This window comes from Labeo rohita, chromosome 17 (genome assembly GCF_022985175.1).
Source record: "Labeo rohita strain BAU-BD-2019 chromosome 17, IGBB_LRoh.1.0, whole genome shotgun sequence".
NCBI lineage: Eukaryota > Metazoa > Chordata > Actinopteri > Cypriniformes > Cyprinidae > Labeo > Labeo rohita.
The window spans coordinates 27,207,023-27,222,181 of NC_066885.1; the positions used below are offsets into that span (position 1 = coordinate 27,207,023).

At 35.4% G+C, this 15,159-nt stretch overlaps 1 protein-coding gene across 2 annotated transcripts in view; it reads right to left on the reverse strand.

Moving 5' to 3' along the window:
* Positions 1–1,977: 1,977 nt before the first annotated feature.
* Positions 1,978–15,159, reverse strand: part of tmem63c (transmembrane protein 63C) — a 65,319-nt gene continuing 52,137 nt past the window's right edge. For both annotated transcript variants that reach the window (XM_051132720.1, XM_051132721.1), the window contains 8 exons: positions 13,167–13,253; positions 12,012–12,077; positions 11,743–11,905; positions 9,628–9,733; positions 8,760–8,927; positions 5,870–5,985; positions 4,622–4,696; positions 1,978–4,399 (listed from right to left, as the gene is read on the reverse strand). In XM_051132720.1, coding sequence (XP_050988677.1) covers positions 4,175–4,399; positions 4,622–4,696; positions 5,870–5,985; positions 8,760–8,927; positions 9,628–9,733; positions 11,743–11,905; positions 12,012–12,077; positions 13,167–13,253 — 1,006 coding nt within the window. In that variant the 3' untranslated portion in view covers positions 1,978–4,174. The remainder of the gene's footprint in view (positions 4,400–4,621; positions 4,697–5,869; positions 5,986–8,759; positions 8,928–9,627; positions 9,734–11,742; positions 11,906–12,011; positions 12,078–13,166; positions 13,254–15,159) is intronic.

The window sequence follows — 15,159 nt, forward strand, 5'->3', positions numbered from 1 at the left end:
TCATTATGACAGTTTACTCTGTAAATTTTTTCCTATGCAAAAAAGTCAGATTTTGGTGACACTTCCTGAAAATGCTCAAGACAGCACTATATACTATTTGCACAGCCATTTGAAAACTACAGTAAAGCTAGACATTACTGTATTTAGTGAGGTATCTGAGTACAAGACACTGAATATGTATGTTTCACATTTTTACTTCATATGCTCTTTGCAATTCTAATTTATTCAAAGCATTGTGCAAACGAATAAATACACCCTTATTTACAACAAACATAAACTCCCTTTGGGTAGAGCTGTGCACAATTGTAAACAATATTGCAGTACATATTGGAACTGAACCTACAACATATAGGTATGTAAATCATTCATGCACATTTGCAGAAATTGTTCAATTTAGAAGACATTTTCAGGAAAAAAAAGATTTAAAATTTTTTATAAAATTTGCTTGACAGATTTTGACAACTAGTTCAACATTTTTGTATGTAATGACTCAAGCAATGAAATGAGGACTATTAGTTTTATATGGAATGACTATTCAGCATTCACAAGTTTAGTTAATTTTGACTGACATGACATAAGCAAATGATAATGTTATAAAACAGCAGAGAGTTGTATGAAAGCAATTGATGCATGTCCAAAAGCATTTGCAATTTGTTGGAAGGAATGAGAAACTGCTACTATGATGTGCACAAATGACTAAATGTTGTGGAGGTTGAAGTAAATGTTGTGCAAATGTAAATAGTGTTGTGAGAAATGCACCAAAGCGACTGAGAAAAACTGTAATGTAGGTCTTATCACTAATTCATTCTTTCTACTTAAAAATGTCAAGTTTCATTCAAAGTGTTACTTGTTGTTTCTTGTAAATCACTTTAATTCACTAGCAGTCTCTGTTTTTTTTTTGTTTGTTTTTTTTTTTTACACAAAAAGTTTCTCAGTGTAGCAAAAACAGTGCTGAACTAGGTTAGGAATGTGGTCAAATACATATAATGAAATAAAGACACTATTTGACAGCGTAAAGTTTTTTTTCAATTTAGTTTTATACCCTTAAGAGCTGTGCTGCTGCAATGTAACAAGGTGCAGCAATTTACTGTTTCATAAGCGCCATGTCACATGACACGGCACCTCAAGCCACATTCCGTAAACCAACACGAAATAATGAAAACAGTTATATACACCAACAGCTTGCGAATACCAACAGAACCAAAGTAAATATCAAAAAGTATCTCACAAGAGCAGTTTATCAGGTAGGTATTGAAGACATCGACGTAAGAGTGTTTGCATATGTTTGTGTGTATCTCATAGACACTGCAATACCGATGATAATTAGTGTGAATTAGATGCGATGGGACTTTTGAACAGTATGGCCAGAAACATACTTTTTCACAAGTACGCAGATACAAATATTTGGTCAACGCATTTGCCCTGTTGAATATGTTTAGCGTGCTAACAATTAACATGACAACTAATTTTCACTTGCTTAAACTGCTGACAGTGGAAAGAGTAAAAATGACTGTAGAAGACAACATGCAATGGAACAGATTTTAGCATTATTATGAACAGTGACCTGACACATTTCAGAAATGAAAATCAACAACTTAGCTTGAATCATTTATGTACTTGCACAGAGTATGTTTCGAGGCTAAGTCAGTTCAAAACTTGTTAGGAATCTCTCACCTGATTGATTCATTGGAATTAAGAATTTAGCTTCTTTGTCTTATCTTGCTCTGTAGTCCATGCAGCATATTGCAGGTCATGCTGGATTGTCAGACATAACATTTTTTCTGTTTACTTCTTAAGATCTGTTTCTTCAAGGCACAGCAAGAGAGCACGGTACAAATCACATCTCATTTACATTCAGTTTGGCAAGAAAACCCTCCACCCACCCCTTCCCTTCCAGTCCTTGAACCACTAGCAGCAAAGACCAAGAATACAAAATTTACTAAGAAAATTAAAGTGTTACAGAAGCCAGAGCAACACTTGACAGATCTAAAGAGAGCTGCAGGCTGGTTTGAGCATGTGGCAGAGTTAAAACAACATGCAGTTGAAGACTTGTGTAGCAGGATTAACCAATGTGCCATGTTCAGTTTCTGTCATAACAATCCTGTAAATCATTTGACATATTTCTTGGATTTGATGATTCTTAAAGGAATGCTCTGATTTCAGTACAAGCTCTGTCTGCAGTTATAGGCTTCAACTCATCCCTTAGTTTGTAAAAATAAACAAAAACTGTGCTTACAGTAATACACTTAAAATATGGGTGTATTGGACTGAAATATTTGTTAAAATACAAGATGTTTCGATTCTAAAACCACAAAATGTAAACATATGTTATCATGAAATTATTATGAAAAAAACCCTTACCTTGTCTGATCAAACTTAGATCTGAATGTTTCAACTTTTGGATCATGTACACCTAAAATGACTTACAGTTAAAACAACACACGTTTATATTAATATACTAGACTTTAGATTGTGACTAAAATGCGTAACAATGTAAAATCAAGTTGTGAAAGCCTTCGCGCTCAAATGCGGTTTTGTCAAATCATCACCTCAGAATGCGCGCTAATATTTCATGTACGTGACGCAACACGCAACACCGAGCGCAATGTCCGATTCGCAACAAAATTACTCTTTCGAATCGGTTCTTTAAGTCAAAAAGATTCACGTGACAGCTTCGGGTTCGCTCATGAATTAGCTATTTGAATCAGACTCCTAAACTTGTTCGGAGCCGCTGTTAAGTTGATTTCCAATACCAACTCTAATTTTCTCGCTGAACCGTGAGTCATTTTTAAAGTAATATTTCTGGTACAAACAGAGTTCAACTGAAACATATTTGTACTAAATACAACTAATAAAACAAATTATAGTTTATATAACTACACTCGCTGAAATCTACTGAAACATCCCTTCCTCACAGTAGTGATATTTAATGCTGAAGTAGGAATGAACTCAGTGACTTGACTGATTCTGAACAACCATACAGCAATTACATAATTTGTTGGCCAAAAAAGACTAAAAAACAGTGTTTAATTTTAGGAGCGAGTGCTCCCTCATCTGTTTATTTTGCCTGGAGCTTTAATATAAATGATTTTTTAGAGCTTTAAACCATCTGGAATGCTAAACAGTCTATATTGTAAGTGCGTTACTGTAGAAACTGAGGGAGTCAAATTTATGCTGCCAATAGAGCTTAAGTATTTTTAATCATTCCTTTAACAGTTCTTTTTGTTTGTTGTTTTTTTTCCCCTACAAACTGATTGTTTTTGCACATATTTTTTTCAGTTCATTAAGTGGAGTCTGCTAACTTAGAATGTATATTAGTGAAAAGCTTCGCTTTTGAATGTCCTCTCACATCTCTTCCACAGACCAAACAACTGATTGAACTTCACAGGAAAGAAAAAAGCAAACAAATTATGGAACAAGTGCCTCATTGACTTTGAAATCTACTGTAGTGCCAATTGACAGCAGTTTGCACAACACAACTGCTATTGTCGCTGCAAAACAAACAATAACCGGGAGCGATTGACTGGCGCACACTGCAATAAAGGTTGAGGGTGTTAATAACAGTAATAATAATCTAATAATAGTAAACACATGAAAACAACAGCCTCTCAGCATAATGTTGCACAATTATGTACCATTGCTAAAATACAAGTACTGAATAAAAATAACAATAATAAGCACAAACAGCAACAACAGCAAAAGGAGTAATAATAAGCAAATTAGATTTGGATGTCTGAACTCTTTGGAGCTATACAATGTGACTATGCATAAAAAAGTACATTGAAAAATCTGTCAAAATACAGTGTTCCAAGCTTCAGTCAACCAAACTGCCAGACACACATTAACGTCATTAGAGAAAAAAGAAAAATACAGAAGAAAGTAGAAAGCGTAGTCCGAGCAAGAGAAGTGGCTGGTCTCATTCGCTGACAGATCTTTGCTTTTATCCACTTCAGAGACTTCTTTGAAAGCTCATCAAAGTCCTCAGAACTAAAACCGCCATGTCAGTGAATTCCCAACAAGCTTTTTAAAGCAGTTTGCTTGGATGGCCGCAATTTGTTGTCTTTTACTCGTAGATGGAGGCTGTAGAGGAATAATTTTGCAGCATAGTGCCTCTTTATCAGCCACTAGCTAAGATGAGGCATGGGGCTTGAGCGTTAGGAGTGGGAAAGGTTGGTCACTGGAAACCCACAGGACTGTCCATGAGAGGGCTTGGGCAGCTGGGATCCGGGTCATCCTTGAGTTCAGTCTCCAAAGTTTCCTCCAGATCCTTCTCTTCCACACCTTCGGCGTCACGCACTGAACTCTGGCTGTTCCCCATGGTGCCGTAGCTCTGGTGGGCCGGAGAGGGCATGGGAGTCAGGCCCAGCTCTGGCTCCAGCAAGACGGAGGCTATAAAAAGCTGAGGAGGGAAAGAACGAGAGGTGAGTAGGTGGACAGCAAGAGTGTCATTATCTTAAGAGCTTCTTTTTTTGTTCATGCAACACGCTATATGTGAAGTGCCTTTGACACTGTGAGTGGAAGATGAGAGGAGATGAGAGGAGAGAGACAAATTAATTTCATAAGGGGGACTTGAAATGAGAGTGTGATGAATGAAATGAGCTGTGACAGGACGAGCAGGTACATTAGCTGTGGTCGTGGTGGAAACGGTGCTTCTTTCCGCATCAGTGAAGCCTCCTTCTGTCGTCTGATCGGACATCTGCAACAAAACAAAACAGCAATCAGTTTTTATTGCCTGAAGATATTGTTTTCCTAAATAAATCATCTTCGAGAGCTTATTCTCAAAGCCCATCTAAAATAATTTCGTCTCAGTGTTTGCAAGGCTGCACTTCTGACAAATGCATCTAGGTATTAAGGTAACAATCATAAACTTTACTGTTTATGATTCAAACATAACTATGTCAATATATGTACACATTTGGAAGTATTTGTGGATAAAAATTAATATTTTTAGATATTTTTATCATGCACTCCCTTGTATCATATTGGGTTATACAAATCAGGAAAGATGTGACATCTACATGTATATGAATGTGTCACTGAAACATTCACTCAACCAATTCATTTAGTAACAAAACACAACTGTGTGCTGTTTGGAGAAGTACAATGGTTATGCTGTGGCTTTGTTTGGAACAATTTTCATTAACGAAATAAAGTAAAAGCAGACAATATACTCAATATTGAGTCTAAAATGTAAATTACTTAACATTAACATCATATTTGTTTAATCACTGAATAAAAATCAATATAAAATAGGTAAAAGGTAAAAGTGCTTGTGTGATATTGCTTAACTATATCATATGATAATATGATTTATATAATTTAGGGCTATTAAACGATTAATTGTGATTAATCGCATACAGAATGAAAGTTCGAGTTGAAAGTACTGTGTGTGATTATGTATATATAAATACACACAAATTAATGTATATATTTAAGAGAAATGCTATTTATGTACAAAATATTTTTTATGTATTTATACAATAAATGATATAAAAATTATAATAAATACATGAATGAATATATACATGAATGTGTTTGTATGTATATATACATAATAATTATGCATAGTACACACTTATTTTGTATTTATTTTGATTAATTGTTTGACAGCACTATTATATATAAATAAAAAAGAAGAACTCATGCAGTGGCATATCCTGATTTGTGGGGGCATTTTGTGTTAATTTTGGTGGCATTTTTGCCCTAGGTCCTTGTTATTTTCTAAAAAAATAAAATTGTGTTAAACTGTTATAAAAATCAATAAATGCAAATATACAATTGCTTATTTTTTTGATGATTTGGGGTTGATCCTAGATATTCACTCATTAACTTGAGTGAGTTCTTACACCATCAATGTTTTATCACTGACCTGATAGCTTGTTGATCTGTCAGGTCGTAGTTTTTTCAGACAGAAGCCAAAGCAGGAGAAGGCAATACAGCACAGGAGAGTTATGAAAGTGAACAGAGTGATGGGCTGCACTGGACCTGCACAAGAGATAAAACCATGAGTTTTTGCATTTATATGGGACAGAGCTGGAGACCTGATCTTTGTGGTCTTGGTCATAAGATCTTTTAAGACCACATAAACATGGCCTTGGTCTGGGTCTGGGTCTCATTACTAATCTCTTGGTTTGGGTAGGTTCTGGAAATGTAATTTTTATATGTACTTAGACACGACCACAGTCTTAACTGCAGTTTCCAAAAAAACTAAAATTACCTCAGGCAAAGGTCAGCAAAGTATCTTCACCATTACAGAGATTTTGTAAGGATTTTCATGGCTCTAATTAGCTACTGTCAAAGTGGCTTAGCATTTGAAATTTATGCTGCAATCTTTTCCACATTTTCTCCATTCTGGTTCATTATAATGGACAGTCTGAATCTGAGTACTGGGTTTTAGATATTGGTCTGGATCTAGGCCTGGAGTGGTCAGAGATGGGGTCTTAATGTGTCTTCGACTGACTAGTCTTGACTCCAAGTGAACATGTATTCTACAGTGAAGCATGAATGCATTTGGTTTTCATCCGACAGTTACACAGTCATTCTAGTAATGTGTTGAACTGATAGGAAATTAAGTGGGAGAGGGATCAGGAAAGGCCCTCGAGCTGGGATTTGAACACGGGACGCCCGGAGCGTAACAGCACTGTATGTCAGCACGCTGCCCACAAGGCTATCAGTGCCAACTTAACTGGTTATTTTATTAGGGGTTCAAGCGTGTAGCATTGAAACCCATATGTAATTGTTAGAATGGCCAAGGATTAGCAATCTCCATGTAAAACTGATCCGGCAGGCCAAACCGTAAGTCATAGAGACTTGAAACTAGCAGGGATGATAGTACCCACACTGTCTACAACATCACCAAGGCTCACTCCAATAGGCCTGATGGGGCTGCTACAGTCATCAAAAGTATCGTTCATAACTCCTAAACGTCAGTCGCAAGCTCAAGTGTCTTACGTCGTTGGAATCCTTGGCTCACGCCAGACAAAACGCACAAATTTTGGGTATTTGCATTTTTTTATAAACCTACTTTTGCAAACTAGGTTTTTGCCAGATTGGAACTACACCATTGCAGAAAGATTCTCTGGAGAGTGAATATCAATAACTATGGAAAAAAAAAAAAAGAGACGCCAAAACGGTCAGGGCTGAACCAAAACGGTTATAACTTTTGAACAGAATGAGATATCTTCGCCAAACTTGCATGCAAGAGCTGAAATTGAAGTCACATGAAAAAAGTTGCAGAGCTTGGCCACTTGGTGGCCCTATAAGAGGGAAATAAAAAAACATACAAATGGCTATAACTATGCCACCGTTTCTCCTATTGACATGAAAATTGGTACGCACAGTCTTGCTGCGATGTACCACAAGTGTCGATAAGGACATTTGTGTATCTCAAAAAACATGGCCGCCATAGGCCGATGAACTTTGAGCGCCTATTAGACAAGGTTAACGGAGGTCAATCAGAACAAAACTTGGTGTGTCGGTTTGACTCGCAGCTCTAAAGGTCTGTGAGAAATTTGAAAGATATAGGCCACTATTCATATCATATGATAAACTTTCTCATTCCCAACAACTTTGCCTCTAGAACCACTGCTGTCAATCAAACAGTTTGTGAAATGATTAAGAAGATGTAAAAAAAAAAACTACTTTTGCGAATTAGTCCTAGGTTTTTCGCTCAATCTGAAAAAACAAAAAACAAAAAAACACTGCAGTACAATACTCTGGACTCTCAAGGTAATTATCAATAAAATGTTTTAAAAATTTTCCTTTTGGAAAGCTATAACGGGGTTGTTTACAAAAGAGGTCTGTCCAAATATAGACAAAAGCCTATAAAGCCCAAATGAAAACTCAAAACTTCACAAAACATGGTGAGCAAATGCGACAGGTGATTCTAAACAAGCATGCAAGTATTTAGGGAGATCGGACCACAGGTGGTGATATAACAGTCTTAAACGTTAAAAAATATGGTAAATTTACCAAAAATGTTTTTTAATCATTGATTTAGGTGGTTACAGGCTTGCTAAATAATATGTAATATCTTTTTTCATATGTACAGAACTTAAATGTCTTAAAGCACTTGAACCCTGGTAATAGCTGCTTGCTGCTCTATTTATTTATTCATTTTTTTTCAAGAAAAGTCTTGGATTAATTTGGCACACTCTCAGAAGAAGTTTTCTTTTGTAACTTTTTCTTTTCAGATTGTTTGTGTGCGTGGTTTGGTTATATTTTTAACAACGAAAAACATTTAATGCAAGGCACTTTTATAATTTTATAGAAAATAACAGATTTAACTGAATGAGCTAACTGAAACTCAAAATAGGTTGTTAGTGTAGTATATTTTTTCAAACATTCTCCTTTTCTACTGTGTATGCATTTGGAAAGACATGAATGTGAATAAATAATTAAAAAAATGATCAATTTCTTGGGAAATCTATTCCATTAGGGGCTTCAGACAATAATGATCGATAGAAGTGTATTTATATATTTATACCAGGGGTGTCAAACTCCGGTCCTGGAGGGCCACAGCCCTGTAGAGTTTAGATGCAACCCCAATTAAACACACCTGATCCAACTAATCAAGTCCTTCAGACTTAATTGAAAACTGCATAGTATGTGTGCTGGAGCAAGGTTGGGACAAAACTCAGCCCTGCAGGAACTGAGTTTGGCACCCCTGATTTATGCGCTATTTATTGTCGTTAAAATATATTTTTTAAATCTATATATTATATCTCTATATTAGGCATGACATTTCTGTGTGAACTTACCCAGTCTGAGCACAGAGAAGAACAGCAGCCAGAACATGCAGAGAATAGGCGCCACCACCACTTGACTGATGGCGGCCGAATGGATCCGCTGGCTGAGCTTTGTGGGTAAATAGGCATAGTAGATATTATAGCGATCTACCAAATGCTTCAGCACAAGGTACAGCAACCCTGCAAAATGAACAGAGCTGGAGTTATATAGTTATCAAATAATCTTTGATCTTTCTAAATCACAATGTAAGTGCTTTTCGAATGGGTCAGTAGCAATGCTTTGCGGGTAAAGTCATTTTGTACGAATTAAGTGTTCCTGTCCTTGTACGCTACTGCTCAGGTATAATATTTATATATTTACCTGTGTACACAGACCACATGTGAGTGCAAGTTGCCAAATGAATTCAGAACTAAGTGAAAAATCATGATGATGGATGTCAGCCTATAGTAAATAAACAGTCATGGTGTGTATTGGTGACAGAACAGGCGTGGAGTGGGCGTCTGGATCTCGGCTAGACGGGTCGGAGCGTCTGGAAGACTACAGCGGGTTCGCACCTAGCGGCCATGTCACACCGTGATACTGAGATGCTGTTGGAGATACGGCTCAGACGCCCACACACTGACTGAGGACGGGAACGAGGTATTAGAACACTCACGGAGGTAGAAATCAAGACTGACGGAAAGAAAAAAAAAGAGAGCTGTGGGTAAAAAGGAACAGAGAAAATGAGAGGAAAAGAAAAATACAACACAAATGGTACATTGGAGACAGACAAATGGATTTGAGTGCAAATTGGGAGGAAAGACGAAGGAGCGGAACAGAAAGCAATCAAAGAAAAGACTGTTTGTTGTAAAATAAAACCCTAAGATTACACAGACTCACCAAAAGGTACAATGATGGGGCAGGTGATGCTGTAGGTCATACTGACTGAAAATATGCACATGGTCCAGGCATACTCAAGACCAAACTGAAACTCATACGCCTGACTCTGAGGATGAGAGTGAAGAAACAGGTTGTTAGTGTATTTATTGCTATTTGTGTCCCAGGACCACAAAAACCAGTCTTAAGTAGCACAGGTATATTTGTAGCAATAGCCAAAAATACACTGTATGGGTCAAAATGATCGCTTTTTCTTTTATGCCAAAAATCATTAGGATATTAAGCAAAGATCATGTTCCAAGAGGATATTTTGTAAATATTATACTATAAATGCAACAAAACTTAATTTTTTATTAGTAATATGCATTTCTAAGAACTTCATTTGGACAACTTTAAAGGTGATTTTCTCAATATATATATATATATATATATATATATATATTGTTTTGCACCCTCAGATTCCAGATTTTCAAATAGTTGTATCTCAGCCACCCTAACAAATCATACATTAGTGGAGCTTATTTATTCAGCTTTCAGATGATGTATAAATCTCCATTTCAAAAAACTGACCCCTATGACTGGTTTTATGGTCCAGGGTTACATTTAATGTCATATTTGGTGATTAACAATGACTATGAACAGTCGTTGTATGGAAAAGAGCTGTTTGAAGATTCCTCAAACATTCTTCTTAAAGATTCCACAAAAAAAATAACAGTGTATGCATTTGGAATTGCATGAATGTGAATAAAGTGCTCTAAACAATGCCAACCAAGGAATAAGGGTTTTGAAACGATTGGTTATTTTCTAAAATTAAAAAAATCATCCTACATCCCTGCGGAAGTACCAACCCAGTATTTACAAAGTGAACATGCAAAGAAGATCAAACGTCTTTTACAAAAAAAGACAAAACAGCGATGTAGGGCGATTTTGAAGTTGGAAAAGAAAAAGAGATGGGAGTTTTTTGACCTGCCCTAACTGTATTGACCCCGATTATACAGAATACGCATGCACATCGCAGAGCTACCAAAATGAGCATTTGAGGTTAAAAAGTATATAAATTGTACATTTTTTTTTAGAAAAAAATCAATGGTTTTGCTGGATAAGGGGGTGAGTGAATTATGTGTACATTTTTGTTCTGGAAGTAAACTTCTCCTTTAAAGGGGTCATCGGATGCACATTTTCCACAAGTTGATATGATTCTTTAGGGTCTTAATGAAAAGTCTATAATATACTTTGGTTTAAAATTCTCAATGGTAGTGTAAACAACACCCATTTTAACCTTGTCAAAATCAGCTCTGCAAAAATCATCCTGTTCTGGTCGAGGCTGCTTTAAATGTTATTTAGCTCTGCTCGCCCCGCCCCTCTCCTGTCTCTGTGGAGTGACGAGCCTGTTTACTTTAGCCGCATTTAGCCGCTAAACTTGCTAACTAGCACGTTATTAGGAAAGATTCATAAAAAACCCTTATACTCACTTCTGCTGTAGGTGAAGCTGGATCACGAATGATTTGCGAACATAGACGCATATATGTAGATCAGGAGGCGCATTCCCTTCACAAACAAACGTGATCTACTGCATCTTCAGCGACTCAGATGTCGGCAATCAATGACCACTATGTTCATTATTACATCCAGCAACACAACACCTCAATCACTCAATCTGAGATATTCTTGTCTAACTTACATCCCTGCTCCAGCATCGAAACAATGGAGGTTGGACTGTTACAGCTGATCTGAGGTAAGACGCTCATGTCAATCAACTATCGTGGGAGCGGCCTCTGTTGGTGTGACGACACACCGACAGGCATCTGAGAATGTCTCGATTTGAAAAAGGGAATATTATTTTTACAGATTAATTAAAAACCACTGCATGGATTTGTATCATTATAGTGTAGATTTGTACATATGCTGCCAACACACATTAATGTTCAAACAACATGTAAAAGAGAACTTTGCATCCGGTGCCCCCTTTTAAATAGAAAACAATTATTTTAAATAGTAATTTTTCTTTTCTCTCTCTCACTTTTGTATACTACTGTTTTTACTGAATTTCCGATTAAATAAATGAAGCCTCAGCCGTAAGAGATTTCAAACACAGTTCACTTGGATGGACTCACTCACCCGTTTAACATGGATGCGCTCAGCTTTAGATTTGGCAAAGCAAAGGCGAAGAGAGTACACCAGTAGAGCAGGAATACGCAGAAGCTCCATGGCCGTTCCGATCAGACTGGACGTGACCACATAATTCACAAAAAAAGCTCCGTTATCAGGCAAAAACACACATCTGAGGGGATAAAACAAAGTGGATGTAGGTCTCAACAAATTGTGCATCTTGCAGTTTTGAATAAATTAACAAACAGCTGTAGATTTTGGCAACAGTAAGAACTTACTGAAACTTTACATCAGTTTCATCCAGGAAGTGGATGTCAAAGAGCCACCTGAAGAACAAATCCAAGCTGGGGAGCAGACAAGAAGATATATATTTCAATCCAGAGTGTTTTTTTTTTGTTTAGTGATAGTTGTTAATGAGTCCCTTGTTTGTCCTAAACAGTTAAACTGCCTGCTGTTCTTCAGAAAAATCCTTCAGGTCCCACAAATTTATTGGTTTTCCAGCATTTTTGTGTGTTTGAACCATTTTAAACAATGACTGTATGATTTTGAGATCCATCTTTTCACACTGAGGACAACTGAGGGACTCATATGCAACTATTACAGAAGGTTCAAACACTCACTGATGCTCCTGACATGACACATTAAGAGCCAAGGGGTGAAAACTTTTGAACAGAATGAAGACGTGTACATTTTTCTTATTTTGCCCAAATATCATATTTTTTTTTCATTTAGTACTGCCCTTCAGAAGCTATAGAAGGCGAAATAAGCTAAATTTAAAAGATGGATCACAAAATGTGAAAAGATGAATCACAAAATCATACAGTCATTGTTTGAAATGGTTCAAATACACAAAAATGCTGAAAAACCAAAGAATTTGTGGGACCTGAAGGATTTTTCTGAAGAACAGCAGGCAGTTTAACTGTTAAGGTCAAACAAGGGACTCATGAACAACTATCACTAAACAAAAAAAACAGCTGTGGATCATTCAGGTCACAACACCATATTAAGAATCAAGTGTATGGATATGTATTGATAGCCATTATCTACTGTTTCATATTGTATGAGTTAAAAAATATGCTTGCTATAAATTAAACGTATTTAAAAAATAAGGTATTTTTTCTTTTTGATATTTTTTGTGGGGATCAGATTTAACCATGTTTAGATGGTGTATCTGTCTGGGGATTGTAAAAAAGAAAATAGCCTCATTAAAAGACTGAAATGTTGGCGTAAGTAGGACATCCTTGTTTATCATTGACCCACATACATATTATAGTACTGTATATAAAGGACAGTTTTATTCGGAGACAAAATGACATGTTTCGCAAAACAGTATATTGCCAAAAATGTATATGTATACAAAAAAGGTTGAAGTGATTTTATTGATATGTCATTATAGTCTATAATTACTATATTTCAGATTATAGGATGTTTACCTGGATAGACCCAGTGATGGCAGAATGATTACCATGAAGACAAGCAGTAAAAAGCATTTGTGCATGGTGACCTGATTCTCACCGGATCTGAAAGAGACACACATTACAAGAAGATTCACATGAATACAACTAAACCAAACTACTAGAATAAATTAAATATATACATTTTCACATTTTTACATAATTTTACTATTCCGTTCTTTTCCATTTTCACACCGTTTCTTCTACTAGACAGACTGTTTGTGGTTAAAGTCAACATAAAACTGTGTTGGCAACACAATTCTTCCTGTAAGTGGCGTATTTCGTAGAAAAAAGGGAAGTGTTAAGTACATACTAAAAATTAGATTTTATGTTGATTTGTGTCTGTTAATCATCATTGTTTTCAGTGTAAATACAAGAGATACTCAAAGTGCTGCAGGTTGTGCAGTTGCACAATACAGAGGGTTTGATCCACATGAACTATAATGTGACTCTGTGAAAGACGCCGCCAGTGTGCATATGATTATTCCCTTGTTGTGATCACTATGACAACAAGCCTGGAGAGGCAAGCAGAGAGAGCAGGAGAGAGGGACACCATGTAAACGTGTTGTGCATGGGTGGGTGGGAGACTGGGTTGGGGGTTGTTCTGCAGTTATGCAATATGTTTGTGCGCTGATATGAACATGTTTATGCAATAGATTTAAGCTGCACTTCAAATACAACTACCAAAAGCACAAACTTACTTATACTGATCATTGGGACAACAGATTTTTGCTTGACTATGTCTGTATACAGTATGTGTATGATTGTGGTTTGGGTTAAATGGATCTTTCAGCCAAAAAATTACAATTCTGTCATAGTTTACACTCATGCAGTTTCAAACTTATACAACATATTTCGATAACTGTCTGGGTTTGTTTTTCTCCCATACAGTGTAAGTCAATGCAAACCAAAACACTCTTTTGTGTTCCACAGAAGAAGGAAATGCATAAAGGATGGAACAACAACAGGGTGAGTAAATAATGACAGAATTTAAATTTTTAATGAACAATCCCATGTGTGTGAGGAATGTTGGGACAGTATTAGGAAGGGGGGAAAAGAACTTAGGCCTAAGCTGTTTCATTAATTTATCTATTATGTTTTTACAATATTCATATAGTTATGAATCAAGCAACACCCCCCTCCCCTCCTCCATTTTGCAAGAAAATCTCATTCTCACTACTGTAATGTAAATAATAATATATTTGTTGACTTAAAGGGGTTTTTATCATGCATTTATTGCTACATATGTAGCATTTGTTGTACTATATTAAACTATAGGCTATTACTACTACATTAAATAGAAAAATGAGTATACAAAATATACAAAAGAATACAAAATTCCTTTGTACTTTCAAAAATCAAATCCTAAATCAAAAAATCCTAAAAAAGTAAAAAACTTATTTAAAAAAAATATTTTTAAAAGCTCTTAAAAAATCTAAAAATTGTAAAACTAACCAACCCCCTCAAAAAAGTGTTTGCTGAAAATAAAACTATTTTATTTTATTATTATTATATTAGAAAAATGTAATATAAAAATAGTATTTTAAATATTTAAAAAAAAGCTCTTTAAAAAAATAAAAACTTTCTAAAAAATCCTAAAACTAAAAAACAAACAAACACCAGTTTAAACTATTTATTATTATTATTAAAACTATTTTATTTTATAATATTAAACTATATTACTATGTATATATTACACAGAAAATATGTAATATAAAAAAATAAAAATAGTATTTTAAATAAATATTTAAACTTTCTAGAAATCCTAAAACTCAAAAAAAAAAAAAAAAAAAACTGATTAACTATTTTATGATGTTATATTAAACTATGTTACTATGTATATATTAAATTTAAAATATGTCATATAAAAAATAAGATTTTAAAATTTTAAACTTTCTAAAAAACCCTACAACTCAAAAAAAAATTAAAATAAATCCTTAAAACCACACAAGTGTTTGATGATTAAACTATT